The 17,861-nt window shown below is 55.8% G+C and overlaps 4 protein-coding genes across 4 annotated transcripts; 2 read left to right on the top strand and 2 right to left on the bottom strand.

Annotated features, from left to right (window-relative positions):
- Nucleotides 1-3,433: 3,433 nt before the first annotated feature.
- COL26b_005253 (uncharacterized protein) lies at nt 3,434-3,928 on the bottom strand (the record flags this gene model as incomplete). The annotated part of the gene is made up of 1 exon (XM_053178106.1): nt 3,434-3,928. One exon carries the CDS (start codon nt 3,926-3,928, stop codon nt 3,434-3,436), a length of 495 nt encoding a protein of 164 aa, XP_053037881.1.
- A 2,347-nt stretch (nt 3,929-6,275) lies between these two features.
- On the top strand, nt 6,276-7,478 carry COL26b_005252 (uncharacterized protein; the record flags this gene model as incomplete). The annotated part of the gene is made up of 3 exons (XM_053178105.1): nt 6,276-6,492; nt 6,544-7,250; nt 7,308-7,478. 3 exons carry the CDS (start codon nt 6,276-6,278, stop codon nt 7,476-7,478), a joined length of 1,095 nt encoding a protein of 364 aa, XP_053037880.1.
- A 4,394-nt stretch (nt 7,479-11,872) lies between these two features.
- COL26b_005251 (uncharacterized protein) lies at nt 11,873-15,526 on the top strand (the record flags this gene model as incomplete). The annotated part of the gene is made up of 1 exon (XM_053178104.1): nt 11,873-15,526. One exon carries the CDS (start codon nt 11,873-11,875, stop codon nt 15,524-15,526), a length of 3,654 nt encoding a protein of 1,217 aa, XP_053037879.1.
- A 428-nt stretch (nt 15,527-15,954) lies between these two features.
- COL26b_005250 (uncharacterized protein) lies at nt 15,955-16,472 on the bottom strand (the record flags this gene model as incomplete). Its single annotated transcript, XM_053178103.1, has 2 exons — nt 15,955-16,111; nt 16,177-16,472. 2 exons carry the CDS (start codon nt 16,470-16,472, stop codon nt 15,955-15,957), a joined length of 453 nt encoding a protein of 150 aa, XP_053037878.1.
- Nucleotides 16,473-17,861: the final 1,389 nt, after the last annotated feature.

Here is a 17,861-nt window from a genome sequence, read left to right as displayed (position 1 = left end):
ATGCAGGCGCTGGAGAGGTAAAAGATGATGATCGTGTCATTCCAAGAGCCGGTCCCGGGTGGCCCCCTCTTCTCATAGTCCTTTTCGGGCGGGAGCGATCCTGATCGCTACCTCGCCGGGCCCCGGGCCCGACAGTCACGTCTCGTTAAGGCGCGATCTTCCCAGTCGCCGTGGTAATGTTGAGACCGGGACGTCGTCGACAGACGTGGTCAGGCAAAAACGGTGCAGAAGCGATGATTTTGAACTTCGCAAGGCGTTAGCATGGTTATACCGGTCCAAATGGATAGACCCTAGAGACAGAGAGATCTAGTAGTAGAAGAAGCATAGAAAGGCTGCATCCGGGCATTCCGGCAAAGTATTCGTGCAAGACAACGTGACGTGATATCACGGCGCTCCATACTGACCAACAAATGGTACACGATTCGCTGGTGCGTTCCTTGTCATCCTTCGACTTTCCGGCGGGACTCGGTAGGGACTGCACCGCTGTTCGCCCCGTGGTTGCGAGAGATGTGGTAGAGGTCACGCGAGATGAAGCTTGGACAAGAATGCGGGCTTCTTGATACTGATCCTGATCGTGGAGAACAAGATGCGGGGGGAAACAAGCGAGCCCATGGACCAATGGCTGTTCACCTGATGCTAACCCGCTGGTTGGTCTTGGGTACAGGGTGTTAGTGCCACGGCTTGGGCCTCTGGGTTCTGCTAACCGAAATGACCTTGGTCCGGGAGACAGCTCCCGTCCGAGGCGGCCGGGGTATGCTCCGGCCGGGGGCTACCTTGATGTAAGCTCAGTCCGTACGGAGGAGAGAGACGATATAGGGAGAAAACTTGAATGGTGTTGACTCTTGACAGATTTTGTCATTTGGAGCAAGACAAGTTCTCTCCTTCGGCCGTTTCCTGGAGTGTAGAGACTGGACGGCGAATAGCGTGCAAGATGACTGGTTACGAGGTACAGACTGACGAAGACGGTGCTGACAGACGCCTGGGCAAGACCACAGATTGGCCAAGCAGATAAAATCGTTCGATTTGTACGAGTTCAGAAGAGACATATTTGGTGGTTGTGGAATAGTCGTGACCGTTTTGGTGGAGAGCGTTCTGGACCGACGCGTGAGACGGGCGAGCCGCTTGCGGACGTGGTGTTCTGGGCCGTGATGTTTTCGGAGCCGCGGGCCACGTTGGCACGGTCGAGATTGCGACGAGAGCGTGGTCTGGGCAACGGTCAGGCGCAACGGCTTCGTGGTTGCGCAAGACACGTTTTCGACACGAATTGTGGATGGGTTGGTTGGTGATGGATTCGGGAGAGGATGGATGCGGGCTGTGGCTGGGACCCTTGGTGATTCTGTCAGCTGGATGCTGGGGTAGGGGGGGTTGTAGCCTCATTGGGACGAGCTGGAGGCCAGAATTGGGTTCGAGGGCTGGCGGAGGGGACTCGTGATGCCTGGATTCGGACGTGGTTTTGCTCTGTTTCGTACGAGGCCCAATGACCGGGTTACCACGCTCACCGGCCCGAGGGGTGGGTGTGTCTCTCATCAGGTATCTGTCTCTCATCAGAGTCAATCTGATCGGGTGGTGTTGTGGAGTGTCTGCTGGGGTAGAGTGGCATCTGGGCTTGATGTTGTCGATGGCACTTGTCTCGATGTCGATTCTTTTGGGGTTCTGGCGTCGGGCCGACGATGAGAGCTGTTTGCTGCAGAGCTCGGCATACCTCTGACAGGTTATCGTCAAGTGAAGATGCTTGCTTTCCAACAGATCACACAGAACATTGCAGTGGCAATCCGAGTCAGGTCCCTAGATGGTGGGCATTGGAGCCGTCTGCGACGAGAAGAAGGATTCAAACTCCTGACCATCGAAGTCGATAGGGTCTTCCGGCCGAAGTAGCCCACAACGCGCGTCGACACTCGCATCCATGTCGTCGACTACCGCGGCCGTATGCCAGTATTTGGAACAGAAGTCTAGGAGGCCTGTAAGGTTTTGCCTAGATCTCTGGCTACCCGAGACAAACATCCTTCGTTCGACAGAGACAACATCGAAAACATTGCAGTGTGTCGTGTGATTTCAATAACGAAGTAGACCAGTCTCAGTGCAGAGAGAAGAATTTTCTAGGCCATGGGTCTCGCGAGAGGGTTGCCGGGCTAAGCGGAGTGGTCTCCGGACGGCAGGCCAAGGTTTGAATAGCAATGTGATATCACCTCTAGCGGCGGACGTGGCCCGTTGGTCGGAGGGCTTTTCCATCACGGCAGTTGCGAAAAGGCCCGAGAGGAGCAGAGTCGTCAAGTCGTTCGTCAAGTCGTAACGATCTGGAGGCCTAGTAGCACATGGGCATCGCGCGGCAACTTCCTGAGAATATCGATGAATGCGGAAGTACCAATTGTAAAGAACGCATGGTATTTGAGGTGTTGGTGAGTTTTCTGAAGGATGCGCTTTCTTTGCGAAGGAAGCAAGCTACGGTTGAGATGCCGACGTTCCATATGGGTCTTTGAACGAGAGAGTCAGGTTCTCGGAGGACTTGAAAGAATGCCATGCGGTTTGTTGCAAAGAACCATGGGATATCGACTTCCGCATGCAGGAGTTTCGTCTGCCAGTCCCACTGGAAATCTCATGCGCAACTAAGGTAGTCCACGCGAGATGACCGGACCCTCGACCGGCTCGCCTTTGGAGGGACGAAGGGGCTCCACGTGTATCTGGGCGATCCTAGTTTTGTGCAAGTTTCGAGAGAAAGAGTGAAAGCGTGCCGTCGGCGTGGTGGCAAGTTGCGACGCACGTCGAGGGACCCAGGTCTTTGGGCCCCGGTGCTAAGGGCCGTCTAGTGTGTGCCCGTGGTGCCTTCTGTCCGGAAAGATGGTGTGCTTCCGGGCGCTTGGGTTGGTCCCAGATTGTCGGTAGTTATGGCTCGGCTCACGGATCTTGAGGCGCGTGTTATGCCATGATTTGGTTTAGCTCTGTCAAGGTCGTGGGTTAGCCTACCTGCCGAGCAGAACGAGGTTGGACTCGGCTTCGGCTCTCGGCCTCCAGATCTCGAGAACAATACACTAGAGCTGTTGAATACAATCTTGGTTGATGATTACGTGGATCGTTGTGCCGGGGGACATTATGGGGTGCGTCAACAAAGAGGGGTGCGAGTCCGTCTTGGACGGGTTAGACTGGGCCTTGTCAAGAGTTCTCAGTCAAAGACGTCTCAGTGAATGAGCCCCCGAATGTCTCTGCCTTGTCCAAAGAGACTCGTCCAGACCGAAGCCTACGTCATTTTCTGCTTTGGGTCAACCACGCCGAAAACACGTTTTTGACGCAAACCACACATGCAACGAACGTCTGTGTCGAAAGGGGGATCTTCAGGAACATCTCGTGAGTGTGGTTACACAGCCGTGCATACCGGGTTGCTGGGATATGTAGGTGTCATAGGTAGTATGCCATATTGATTCAGTAAAAAGTTGTCTAATTACGCAACGGTAACCCCAATAGCTTCCGTCTCAAACTCGCCCGAGAGAACGCCATCACCGAACTGTAGCTTCATGAGAGTATCCTTGCTAAGTTTATCCGCCGTCGTGGGCCACACAGTCTGCCACGTCCCCTTAGCCGCCACCCGCGGCGTCTTGCCGAGCCTGTCAAACGGCAGCACGGTTTCGCGCAGGATGACTTCGTTCTCCGTGGTGTCGCCCGGTTGGAGGGTGACCATGTCCTCGTCGCGGGGTGGCATGACCCGCTTCAGCGCGATGGTGTCGATTTCGAGCGGGGCGTCTGCGCCGTCCGGTGTGACGGAGAGGACTCCGAGCTGGAGGGCGAGGGGGTCGAGGGGCGTGGCCCAGCGCAGGATCGTGAGGGGTGCGGTGTGGTCGTTGGTGACAGAGAAGGTGACCGTGGGAGGGGAGGTTGAGGATTGACGGATGCGGATGCTGAGCTTGGATAGCGCGTTGTTCTTGGTTTCCTCGGACATGTTGGATTGTGTGTCTCGGGAGGATCCGTGGTTGTAGGTGAGGACGAGGAAGAGAACGATCAGAATGAAGACTACGGGGCGGAAGAAGGATCGTGCTGATGAGATGATGCTCATTGAGCTTGGTCTGTGATGAGTGGAAGAGTGTTGAAGTTGAGAGGGTGAGAATTGTGTTTTCCGGCGGAGGGGTTGGGTGGTTCACGATAATGCGGTAGACCGCGCCTGCAGATATTGGCAGGTAGGAGGAACACAGCCAGGCAGAAGGTGCTAGACGGAACGGCTGTCCAAGACGGCAAGCGCAATGGAAGATGCCGGATGACGTCAAGCGATTGGATGCGGTCTTTGTACGGCTGGGAAATGTCGGTTTGCCGTGAGGGCATCCAACGTGGTGGGCAGAGACGAACCGGCGAAGCAGGCCGGGCGCACTAACCTGGAAGAAGCAGGCGGCCGTGGTTGTGGAATGCTGCGCGGACTGAGCCACGCGATGCTAGCCCACGATTGCGACGGGTTCGATCCAAACTGCTGGGATGTTTGGGAAACGAGACGATGTTTGTGATTTGATGGAGTTGTAAGTGGCGCGTCGTACGTACGGAGTTGGAGATGTCGACCGATGTGCGCTACGTTGGCGCGTGGGAAACGATCACAAGTTGGATATCAAACAACTTCGGCATCTGCTGCTCTGCCGCCGCTTGACTCGGATTGCGTGTCGACGGGAAACCCCGCACTCTGCAGCGTCGGACGAGCGTACATGCATCCAATGCCGTCAGGCTGCTTGCTGTATGCTGATTGAAGAAGTTGGAATTGAGCAGACGGCCCGGGCTGCAGACCCGATACGGCGCTAGAATGCAGCCACCATCCAAGGTGCTTCGATGGCCCGCTGGTCCTGCATAAACACCAGCGCGGCGCGTGCACCAAAGAGGAAGGTCGACTAAGGTAGTGGCCGTCCGCGATCGTGACTGGTGGATTTCTGGCCCGGAGCCTCGGCGCCGGACCTGACCCACATGGCTCCGGTCTCCTCCCGGGCCTCATCGGAGAAGGACCGAGACACGTTCCGTGTCTTACCAACTGGTACCGATAAAAAATATCGTATGAGTTTGCCAAGCCAGTGAGGCGGCTAGACCAAATTGCAGACGAAAGTCGTCACTCCCGAAAACCGGTATCCTGGAACCCCGAGAGAAAGGACTGTTCGAGTGCTCCGTTCCAGGCGACATGTTTCAATAATGCGTGGCCGTTCATTGTCGCCGTGTACAGAACCATGTCTCGCGCCCGCCCAGAACAAACTCACCCCTACGCCTGTCTCATAGACAGCCCTTGTTCTTGAGACTTCGCGGCAGGGCTTGGTGGTATTGGCGTAGCGGAAGGGGCTACCAGGCCCCGCGCCTCTGGGGCCCGTTTCTTTATGGCCTGTATGTTCGGATACCGCATGCGGTCAGAGTGGGTCCTTGAGGGACCCCCGACGGGGCCTACGGCGGCTGTTCGGCGGAGCAACTGGCTCTGCAGATCTTCCTCTCTTGCGGAGGACGGCAGTTTCTGAAGCTCGTGGCTCTCTCATGGACCGCACCCACCAGCCAGGTACGAATGCCTGTGATCTTCAGGGACAACAATGTCTGTTGACATGATCATCGCTCTCCAAGCGCATTGTCTGCGACGGCCGCTGAAGACAGAGGCCAAGCAGAATCTGGGTCTAGTGGCTTTTCTGAGAGGCGTTCGCCTTCTCAATGAAGCATCCGCATCTGTTGTTTGTGGCTTACCTGTGCTGTCTTTCCCTTCCGCTGGAACCGTAGTCTTTTGGCTTGGAAGCCAGAGCTGGTGGGCGCCTTTGCCGACTTTTGGACCCTGTTGCATCGTTTACGGTATCCTCTACGACGGTTTGCGTCGCTCTCTTCCCTACTTCCCAAGTACACTACACACCACCAACGGGATCTTCCTTCCAGTCCCCTGTAGATCTCAGTTTACACCCCATGTCAAGTTCTAGCTCGCCCATGGCAGACGCCTTCCGTCTCCACGTACTCGTCTCCGGCTGCCGGGCTGGCCAGAGCGCCTTTTTCCGACGCCTTCTCTGTCTAGCCGCTTGAGCACTCACTTGAGCCTCCAGACTGAGTCCCTTGACCAGTTTCTGGTGGCTTGAGTCCCGATGTGCTCCATCTTTGTCGTCCGCATTGAGCGGCAGTTCCTCACGCTCAGCTGTAGTATCTGAAGTGCGAAGATGCGTTGGATCAATTCGATATAAGAACAAGATGCATTCCAGCCTCTCGACAACTTCTTTTTTGGATCATCACACTCAACTCCAACAACACTCTCAACTCTTCGACTCTCGACGCCTCAACAACCGCCGATTTCAACAGTCAAGATGAAGTCCTTCGCCGCTCTTGCCCTCTTCGGTGCTCTGGTCGCCGCCGGCTCTGTCGACAACCAAAACAACATCACGACCACCCTTGCCCACGAGCCCGATACCACCACCGCCCAACTGAGTATCACCAACACTGGCAATGAGACTTTGAGGTGCTTTGTCCCCGGAAGTATCCTGGACGACGCCCCGGTTGAAAAGGTGGTCGTCTCCACCAACGGTGAGTTTCCTCTCTCATGCTATACATGATTTGAGACTAAGACATAAACAGGCGAGCGAGTTCCTTTCGAGGGTGTCCGCCTCCGCATCGCGCCTCCCAGCATGATCACCAACGAGTCCTACATGGTTATTGAGCCCCAGCAAACTGTCGACCGCACTATCGACATCGCCGAGTTGCACGATCTGAGCTCGGGCGGTGACTTCAACGTCACCGCCAAGGGCGGCATGCGATGCACAACGGGCGACTCCACCAACCTCACCAGCTGGGTGCCCTTCAAGTCCAACACCCTCCACATCAAGGACGTCAACGGCACTCAGGCCGCCATCACCCGCCGCGACTTCCACGCCGAGGCCAAGCGCGTCGCCGTCCAGGCCGGCTGCACCGCCGCGCAGAACACCGCCGTCACCAACGCCCTCATCCACTGCACCAACCTCGCCAAGGACGCCGCCCGCGCCGTGATGCTCGACGACAAGAAGACGATGGAGTTCTTCAAGACCACCGACGCAGCCACCAGACGCAACATCAGCATCGCCTTCAGCAAGGTCTCCAACGAGTGCGGCACGCGCCTCGCGGCTAACCAGGGCACTGCGCTTGCCGTTGCCAACCCGGTCTCCAAGCTTTACTGCACCGACGTCTACAACTCGTGCAGGACCGGCGTCCTGGCCTACACCCTCCCCTCGCAGAACTACATGGTCAACTGCCCGTTGTACTTCAGCGCTCTGCCCTCGCTCACTTCCACCTGCCACGCTCAGGATCAGGTATGTGCCTCTCTAACACACACTCTCTCTAAGCAATGTCACTAACAGCCTCGCCAGTCTACCACTACTCTTCACGAGATGACTCACCTGACCTTCATCAAGGGCACTCTTGACTGGGGCGTCTACGGCTACACCGGCATCCGCGGACTCACTGCCGCGCAGAACTACAACCACGCCGACACCTACTGCCTCTTTGCCAACTCTGTCAACATTGGCAAGACTTGCTAAGTGCAAAACGCATCTGGCGACGAGGGGTCTGATCGAGTGTTGAGAGGGTTGCTTGGAGTTTTCCTTTGTACAAAAAGACGATCGTTCAACTGTCTATATTGACATTGCCGGCTACGCCAGGGGCACAATACTTGCTCTGTACATAGGCGGGCGGATCTAATCAGTAATATTTAGTTAGACTTGATGGGGGCCGAGAACTTTTCTCTTGGCACGCCCGATAGACATTTCACCTTTAGAGATAGAAGAACATAAAAATCATCTACCCTGACACGGTCCGAGTCTTTTTGGTGCACCCGGTGACTTGCACTTGAACATTTCAACCGCAATTAAGCGATTCAGCCCTCAAAAGCTCATCCGAACGGATATGGTTGCCGATCAAGGGGGCGGCAATTGTGAATCGAAGCTTGTGACGAACAAGAGCAATATGCTCTAACAATGTCTGTGGCGCTTGCTGGAGGTTGAAGCATGCATGGCTGGCTGCATGCAAGCCATCAGCCGTAATGTTCAAGGGCGGAGCAAAACCGCCGCCGTTGGAGCTTTCTCAGTATCAATGTTTCCACGATGGCGCGCTGCGGCATTCGGGGGGCATTCTCTGTAACCGGAAAGCTCTCATTTATTGCGAGCAAGATACCTTTCAACGGGGACCCATCGCGCAATGAATTTTTGATATTCGAGCGGGCCGGAGCTACGGGGACTTGCTCGGCGGAAATCACTTCACGTGCGCGCGGGCTGCGGGCACCGCGACGAGAGAGGTCTGAAATAACGTCGTATCGATCCCGGTCCTGGCGACATGGGGGGGGGGGTTTGGGAGGCCGGGTCGGAAGATGGCCCTGAACCTGAGATGGATCACAGTCTTTTCTGGTGAGGGAGGTGGTGAATCAATCACACACTGTTGCCCCGCTGGCTTTTGGTGGACCAGGTTGTTCCGGCGACCTCGCTCTCGGGCCCAGCGGCGGAGAACGGCAGACGAGGGTTGATTGAAGTGGGCTGGTGAATGCCGCGTACCCCATTGCGTGCTTCAACTCGAAGTGGTCGTACAAGCTCACATTACCTCTTTGTGGGTGATGATGCAAACCGTCAAGCCACAGGCAAGAGCGTTACGAGATGGCGGCGAGCGAGAGCAGATATTCTGATTAAATGAGGCGCCAGACATGTCGTCGACTGGTGCATCTGCATGATACATTGGAGGCTGCAGGAGCCAAAGTCTACCGAGTCACGCGCGAGAGGGTTTGCACTTGCACCGCGTCTGCGTCGTCTGTGGTTTGCGTGTGGCCGCGGGCGCAGACGAACAGGCGTGGGAAAGTTTGCTGGAAGGTTCCGGGTGGGAGGCGGCTTGCGGAACACACAGACTTTTGTTGACGGGGACAGGAGAGTTTGGGCATCGTGCGACGATCTCGCAGTCAATCTGAGGGGGGAGCGGTCCGAAGTACACTATGGCTACCGCAACATGGCTGGCTTTGCTGTTGTTGTTGATAAAGTCCCAAAAAAAGGTTGCGCGACAGGGTGGGATGTAAGGGATATCAGACGAGCGGACGAGAGGGAGGGAATGAATATCCGTCACCGTCCGAATGCGTGAAAGAGGATGACGGGAAGAAGCCAAGAAGAGTTGTGGTAGCATTGCACCACTTGGAAGTAGGGAGAAGGCAATGCGTCATGTCTGGGATGTCTCGTCTTGTCACTTGTCAGGTTCCAGAAGAAAGGGAAGATTGGGAGACTCGGACAGTGGATCGAATGTTGTGCTTGCACCCGTTGAACGGTACCTTGCTTGAGATCAAACGCTAGAAGAAAGGTTTGGTTTGGCCGGGGTCCAGTTGTGATGCCGTGTCTTGCGTGTTTGCGTGCCTGAGTGAGGCGCTGTATCCGTACTCGTGAGGCGAGTCTGGGTCTGAGTCTGAGTGTCTTTGGAGATGGAAGCCGAGGAAAGGCTGGGGACGTGAATGTGATGTGAGGTGATGTACGGATACATAGCCCGTACAGGCAAACAGGTATCAGGGGGTGGCGAGAGCTGGTGAACTCGAAATCGAGCTCGGGGTAGATGACTAAGGCGGATGACACAGTATGATAGGCGGCTTCCCGCTGCCGCTCCCCCCCTCCATCTTGATCCCGTCCGTCGAGTTCAACCTGGCGGCTGCGGGTTAGGCTAATGTCGCGGACCAGTGACGAACGAGCTGCAGGAACAGCCGACATGACGACCAATCTAGGGACTAGGGACTAGGCGACAGAGTCCGTCATCTTCCTAGCTGAGGCCACTGTGTCTGATCATCTCACGCAATTGACGCAATCGCGGCTCGATCAGCGATGCGGTTGACGAGGGCGAGGGATAGTCGGGATGGGCGTTGGCACTGACAGAGTTGGCCAAAGATCCGCTGCAGGATCGAGGATGCCGAGCCGAGTACTCTGTAGATGCTGGAGAGCAGACAGAAGATGATGCAGCTGCCCAGGTTGTGGATGGCCTCCGATTTGCCGGGCTAGCGTCCACACGCGTGTGGATGAAGAACCCACTTGCTCCCTCAACCCAGACAGATACAGGTTGAACTCAGACTGCCAGTCTCGGGGTCGGGGAGGCCAGTTGGGACTGAGTTCCAGGATGGATCATGTTTGCCGTCGGGTGGATCATTCTTGACCGACAAAGTAGCGGATAGCACCTCTGAGAGAGAGGGAGAGAGAGAGAGTCGAACGCGTTGAACATTCTCTGGCTCTGGAACACTGGACCTTGCGACACCGGCCGCTAGGTAACTCGGAGTCTCTGCTCAGCCAGTGGTCTGGGACATTCCAGCCAAGCCCAGAGAAGGATAGGTAGGGGGGGCTGGCTTTCAGGGTTCGGGAGCCGGAGCCCTAACAAGACCCTGAATCTGGAAATTTTGAACTTGTCGACCTTTCTTCATGTGTGTGACTGTTTGGTCGCGAGGTGTTGTCGAGTCTGTTGATGTCGTTGAATGTGTGTGCATGATGACCGATATCATGCTTGACGTCTCCATATCCGCACATCACCCCATCTCCAGTGTTCAAGTGGTGGACTTTTTTGGTTTTTGGGGTCAGTCGTCAGCAGCAGCAGCAGCATCAGCAGCTGGAGGGAGGGTGATGGGCAAAAAAACCCCGCGATTTTTAGTTTGCCACAGTTTGAGGATCCCAAGGGGCGTCCCAGAATGCGATGGGCTGTCCGGTGGGTGTCCTGTGCCTGTGGCCGTAGGTACCTAGTGTCTCCTCCCTTTCGAAACTGGGGGAGCAACGCCTCGCTCTGACTGGCTGGCTGGCCGACAGCGGGTGGGGTTCGCTTGACGGGAATGGTGGGGCTAGACGGTGTCGCTCCGTAAAAAGAACTGTACGTGAATGCACCGTAACTAGCAGTTTACGTACTGTACGGTCAGGCCCCTGCGCCTTCCAGTGTGTTTCCTCTTCCCCTGAGGTGCCCACAGTTCCCTTCGGCCCCCCCTTCCAGACCTGATCCCCGTCAGCCCGTGCAGCCGTGGACCGTGGTGTGGTACGAGTCCCGCCAGTGCTAACTGCTTCCCTTGCCTTCCACCACACGGCACACCACACGCCAGAGCAAAGCCACGCCTCCAGCAGCGGCAGCAGCAGCAACTGCCCAGCTGCAGACCCAGCCCAGCCGTGCCGTCCAGTCCAGTCCAGTCGCTTATTGGGGTGCCACCAAGGTATCTTTCCGCCTTTTTCACCGCCAAAAGCTACTTGCCCACAACAACCAAGAAACCACCCGGTCGACAGCAACCACCCTGTGGCACCTCACCTGCTCTGCTCACTCAGTGCGTGCTGAGGTAGGTAGGTACCTTACCTAGGTACCTACCTACCTACCATCCAGCTTGGGGCTGGCTGACTGACTGTTGAACAGTGAACTGACTGTGGGCGGCTTGTGCTTCAGCCAAAAAAAGGCGAAAAAACCACAGAGCTGACAAGGCCCGGCGCAAAAAAAAAAGAAGAGGCAGTAACCCAGCAAGTAGCATTCAAACCCTCCCTCTTTCCGAGGAAACCACCACTTCCACCCAGACTCAGACTCAGGTCCTTCCCGCCCTCCCGCACTCTCTTCTGCAACCTTCAACCTCCCCTCCCCGACACTTCAAGGTGCATTTCTTTCATCGCCAGCATCACCTTTTGATCCATCCGAATACATATCCCACCCCACAGCGGCCCATCTGCGTCTGCTGTCTGTATTCGCCGTACCTGTGCCTGGGCCCGATTTAGTTCGCTAGCCCAACCAACCCACCTTCACATGGTCCACGGCCTCCGCTGCCCTCGAACCATCATCGCCAGCGTCACCTCCACGACGACCATAGCCACCGCTCCCACCGCCTATACCACTGCTCCTATGTCTCGCCTGCATCTCGACAACGACTGGGAAGCGTTGATGTAAATCCCTCCCGCATCACGACAAATCGACCATGCTGCGACGCCCGCCTCGTGAAGGGAGGCGCGGCGCCAACCAGCGGACCTACCTGCTTGCTCTAGCAGTCCTCGTCATCTCCTGCATCCCCCTCGCCGATGCCCAACAACAGCCCATCGACGCCCTCCCGAGAGTCCAACAGCCTGCCCCCGGGAGCAGTCAACATGAGGGCATACACGACATAAACCCCGAAGCAGCCCGCAACTGGGCTGCCACTCTTGAGGCCGACAATGCTGCCGTGTCTCAACGACGCAAGAAGACCGTCACGTCTTCCAAAGAACAACTCAACAACCGTCGGAACACCCCCGAATCTATAATCATTCCTAACGATGCGAGCGCCGTCGCAACTTTGGCTCCGGCTCAGTCCGTGAGAGCACCATCTCCTTCTGGACATCGACCCATTGTGTCCCGTGTTGCCGGGGCCAACGGGATCTCTACGCAGCACCATGCGCGGAGTCTGAAGGACTGGGAAGTAGAAGACTTTGTCCTCTTGGCGACCGTCGATGGACACCTCTATGCCAGCGACCGCTTCACTGCCCGCGAGCGTTGGCACCTCGAGGTCGACCAGTCCATGGTCGAAACAAAACACTTCCGCCTCAACGCGTCCGAACTCGACGACGACTACAACTTCATCGACCACTACGTCTGGGCCATTGAGCCAAACCGCGACGGAGATATTTACTACTGGGTCCCCGGTGCCAGCGAGCCCAGGCTGTTGTCCACCGGCTTGACCATGAAGCAGATGGTCGACGAGGGCGCATCTGCCCTCGACAACCCGCCCATCGTCTACACCGGCACAAAGAAGACGACAATGATAACCCTCGACGCCGCCACCGGTAGAGTACTCAAGTGGTTCGGATCGGGCGGCTCGCACGTTAACGAGGCCGAGAGCTGCCTGCGACCTAACGCGTTGTACGACCAAAACAACGAGGAGTGTAGCTCCACAGGCACAATCACGCTCGGCCGCACCGAGTACGAGGTCGGCATCGCTCGGAAAGACGGCCGTCAGATTGCGTCTCTCAAGTACTTCGACTGGACCCCCAACACAAACGACTGGGACCTATTGAATCAATACCATCAGTCTATCGACAATCGTTATCATACCACCAGACACGATGGCCGAGTTTACGGTCTCGACTACAGCCGAGACAATTTTGAACATGACCGACCCGAGGAGGGATTGTTCTGCAGCGAGAAATTCCCCGCCCCGGTGGTCAAGGTCTTTGATGTCTGTCGGCCGTGGGGAGTTCTTCCCGAGAGCAACCCCGACCTGATCGTCCTCCCACAGCCCGTTCCACCGGCTAAAGACGAGTCCATCGCTCGCGTCAGAAACCAGCGAATTTTTGTAAACCAGACCGAAACAGGAAACTGGTATGCCCTTTCAGGCCGTTCATATCCTCTCATGGTGCTGGCTCCCACAGCCAAGACTTCGGAGCCCGACTGGCTCCAGCTCGGCCACCCATGGGAGAAGATGAACGAGACCCAGCGAATCAGGGCCATGATTGGAACCCACAACATGGATGCCGTCCACAAAGGCAAGATCTACCAAACCCCCAGTCTGCCCGGTCGGCAGGATGTCATCGACGTGGACCCCGAGAACGACTCGGCGCTGCCTGTGCCAACGCCTCAGCCAGACGAAGAGTATGAACCTGTTGAAACGACGATCGTGAACAAGGTCAAGCAAATCCCGCAGCAGGTGTCCAACAGCTTCATCGACTTCTTCTCCAACCCCATCTTCATCCTTCTCGTCGCCTCTCTTTTGTTCCTCTACCAGAAGGACTTGCGTCGCTGGTACAAGGCCAAGACAACGAAATGGTACAAGTGGGAGGAGACGACAGACACCGAGGACAACGGTGACACCGTGACGCCAGAGCCCACGGTTCATGACCAGGTCGTACCGCCCGCGACTGCGGAGAACATACCCAAGATCGAGGAGCCTGCCCCTGAACCCAAGGCTGAAGAGGCCCCTATTGACAAGGCCGAGGCCGAGGCACCCGCCGCGGCCCGTGAGGCACCACCCCCACAACCTGACAGGTCGGGGGCGTCGACCCCCAAGCCAGCCGTCGCCCCCAGCGACCAATCGTTGACACCGCCCGAGCCTGGAACCCCTGAAGTCAAGAAGAAGAAGCCGGCTCACCGCGGTCGACGCGGTGGCACTAAGCACCGCAAGGGCAAAAAGCGGGAAGAAGCATCACAGTCCCGCGATGATGACCCACCACAGTCTGTGGAAGACGCCGTCAACAAGGCCAAGAAGCTGGGAGGCCAGGTGACCCAATTGGAGCCCGATGTTGTCACAGTCACCAACGACATGCAAGCGGTTTCCGGCCCGATCATTCGTATGGGAAATATCGAGGTCGACACCGACAATCAGCTTGGCACTGGCAGCAACGGTACTCTTGTCTTCGCTGGCAAGTTTGACGGACGTGAGGTTGCTGTGAAGCGCATGTTGATTCAGTTCTACGATATCGCCTCCCAGGAAACCAGGCTGCTGAGGGAAAGTGACGACCATCCCAATGTCATTCGTTACTACGCTCAGCAAGTCAGAGACGGTTTCTTGTACATTGCCCTTGAGCGATGCGCTGCATCCCTCGCTGATGTCGTCGAGAAGCCCCATCACTTTGGAAAGCTGGCACAAGCTGGCAAGGCCGACATTCCCGGTGTTTTGTACCAAATCACAAACGGAATCAACCACTTGCACCAGCTTCGCATCGTTCACCGCGACCTGAAGCCCCAGAACATTTTGGTCAACGTCGACAAGCACGGCAAGCCCCGCCTTCTGGTTTCCGACTTTGGTCTGTGCAAGAAGTTGGAAGGTGGGCAGTCGTCGTTTGGCGCAACCACCGGTCGCGCTGCTGGTACCTCTGGTTGGCGAGCCCCGGAATTGTTGCTGGATGACGATGCGAACCACACCGCCATGGTTGACAGCATCAATAGTGGCTCCGGTTCGATTCTCGTCGGCTCCGACATGGTTTCTGGACGCCGCGCCACCCGCTCCATCGACATCTTCAGCTTGGGCTTGGTTTTCTTCTACGTCCTGACTAACGGTCTGCATCCCTTTGACTGCGGCGACCGTTACATGAGAGAGGTCAATATTCGCAAGGGCAACTTCAACCTCTCGCCGTTGGATTCGCTCGGTGATGTTGCTCCCGAAGCCAAGCATCTCATAGGCTGGATGTTGAATGCGGAGCCCAAAGAACGCCCAACGGCCCGCGAAGTCTTGGCTCATCCCTTCTTCTGGCCCGCCAAGAAACGTCTTGCATTTCTCTGCGATGTATCCGACTCTTTTGAGAAGGAGCCCAGAGACCCCCCGAGCGGACCGTTGCAGAAGATGGAGGAATATGCGCCAGAAATCACTAAGGGTGATTTCCTCCGCCAGTTACCGCGTGAGTTTGTCGACTCTCTGGGCAAACAACGTAAATACACGGGTTCGAAGATGCTTGATCTGTTGCGCGCCCTGCGCAACAAGAAGAACCATTACGAGGACATGTCGGATTCGTTGAAAAAGGCGGTTGGCCCATTGCCGGATGGGTATCTTTCGTTTTGGGGCGTAAGGTTTCCTCGACTGCTTATTGACTGTTGGGAGCTTATCTGGACCGTTGAATGGGACCAATCTGATAGGTTTAAGGAGTATTATGAGCCACAGGGTCTCTAAAGTCTTTTAAAATTGAAGCGTTCTGTTGTTTCTCTTTGACCTCATCTTCTGCTGCCGCCTTTGCATGTGCCTTTGTCTTGCCCGTAATGTCTTCGTCGGTTTCATGGCATCAGTGAAGACATATTTGATGTGCACACTTTACTAGTCCGCCCATGCCACACCTCTTACACATAGAGACGCTTAGCCAAAGCCAGGAGCTGTAGCATCAGCAAGCAAAGCACAATCGCTAGATCTTGAAGTTGGTGCAAGCTTGCTTTTAGAGTACTAATATATCTGCCGTTTGATTCGTTTCTAAACAAAAGAGATTATGAGTCCTGTATCCAGAACTCGACATGCCTGCCAGAGGCACTAGGTCGTATTGTTGCCGCGTATATTTCCCGTAGTCAATCTGATGAGGGTGAGGTCAAAAGCTAATGTCATTGCATCATTTACATCAAGTGAGCCTTGGTTCCGCCGCCGAATCGGTTGGTAGCGAGGACACGTCCGCAGCGCATGCAGTTGTGGCGGACGTTCTTGAAGGGCTTCATGGAGTAGGGGATGAACACGCCAACGCCGGTGGTGCAGAAGAACATGACGGCCATCCAGCTGGTTATATGTTAGCCAACATGATGTTATCAGCTGTAGAGACAGCTAGAGAAAAAGATACTTACTGAGTTCCCTTTCCAATGGTGTGCTCGGTGGTGGTGGGAGCGACGCCCTTGCAGCCGGGACATTCGACGAGAGCCGGGAATCGGCCCAACATGGGCAGAGGTACCATGTTAGACCGGGAGCCTTCGCCGACGGACTCTCCGTGGTGGCAGGGCTGGACATAGGTCGTCTGGCAGTGGGTGCCGTTGCAGCCGCCGGTATGGTGGGTGATTGTCGAGGGGGGAGTGCGGATGGGTTGGTAGAGAGGCAAGGGAGACCGGATGCCGGTTTGGTCCTCGGGGTTCTGGGTGTCGGCCATGATGTCTACGAAAATGGTGTTAGTGTGAAGATGGAATATACAGGGAGATTGAGAACGCACCGGTCTTGTGCATGGGTGCTTCCAACTAGAGTTTGTTTGGGTGTGTGTAAACGAATGTGATGTCGAGGGCGAGTAGCGATTGTTGATGGTCTGAAGAGGCTTCGACAACGCGGGAAACAGAGCATTCAAATAGACTCTTGAGTCGCGAGGCTTGTTATCTCAACAACCAACCGAACGGCATCTCCGTCCCTCCAATCACGTCTGATCCAGAGTTGTTGTTCCCACGGTGAAACATGGGGTAGGTGAACGCGTGTCGCTGCATCGTTGTTAAGGCACTACTCACGAACTCCCCTGCCAACCAATCAAGTTTCGCGAACGAGGCAGTTGGAATGCTCGACGATGCTGTACAGCCCGCTGCTTCTTTGGTGGTTCGAGGGCGTTTTGGTTGCCCGTTCCGGCAGTCGAATCCTTCCGGCGGGAAAGGTAGTGCCTTAAATGCTGCTGCCTAGATGGCCTCAAAATAGCATACCAGCACCTCGTGTTCCCTGTCGATCCCCTTCCTGCCCCCCACCACCGCTTTTGCTGGATGGGAAAAGGCCAAGAGCTGCACGAGGTTAAGTGGGTTTAATCGACCTGATTCGGAAGAGGATTCGAACCCCTCTGGGATGAGAGCCTTGTTATCCACAGATAGGGTCTCGTGATGGGTTTCGTTTGGTATGCTGGCTCCTTTTGAGATCATCAGATTGACGCAAGGCTGTGCGAAGGGAACGGCAAGTTTGAATGTCAACTTGTCTGCTTTATTGATACGGAGATTCAACGAGAGGAAAGAATTGCAATTCTGATTGCTCTTCTGTCGCTCGAAGCTGGTAGTGCGCAAAGCGTCCCTCAACTTGAATATAACAGAAGGGCTTCTCGTGCCTGAAACCAAACTGTATTCCACAGCGACAGCTGCCATTCAACTGGAGCATTAAAGCTACGCATGCCAACCTCAAAACGGGGTAGGGGTGGTTGGCGCCAGGGGAAAACACACACATGCAGCCAAGACTTCCGATGCTCGTATCGTTCGAGTTAACACGTCCGGCATCTCCAAGGCAAACCCTCGAAAGATAACGTTCTATTGGAACGCAAGGCTCTTGAGGATGTCATCATGCATTGCATCCGTACTACCACAAGGCACAAGGGCCACGGGGCTCAGACCGCTGCAATCATTGGCGTACTGAGGCACGCGTACACATAAACTCGCAGGACCGAAATCTGGAGCAGGAGTTATCAATGCTTTCAGGGCTTGGTGATGTAGCCCTTGTAGTTCTGCTGGGTAGCTGCTGTTGTGCCCAACGCTCTAGGCCAATGCCGTTTGCCACGGCGGATAAAGTGACTGCGCATAACCCT

The sequence above is a fragment of the Colletotrichum chrysophilum genome (genome assembly GCF_026319265.1).
Source record: "Colletotrichum chrysophilum strain AFK26 chromosome Unknown scaffold_35, whole genome shotgun sequence".
Taxonomy (NCBI): domain Eukaryota; kingdom Fungi; phylum Ascomycota; class Sordariomycetes; order Glomerellales; family Glomerellaceae; genus Colletotrichum; species Colletotrichum chrysophilum.
The sequence above is the reverse complement of the archived record's forward strand: the minus strand, read 5'-3'. Positions and strand labels throughout refer to the sequence as shown.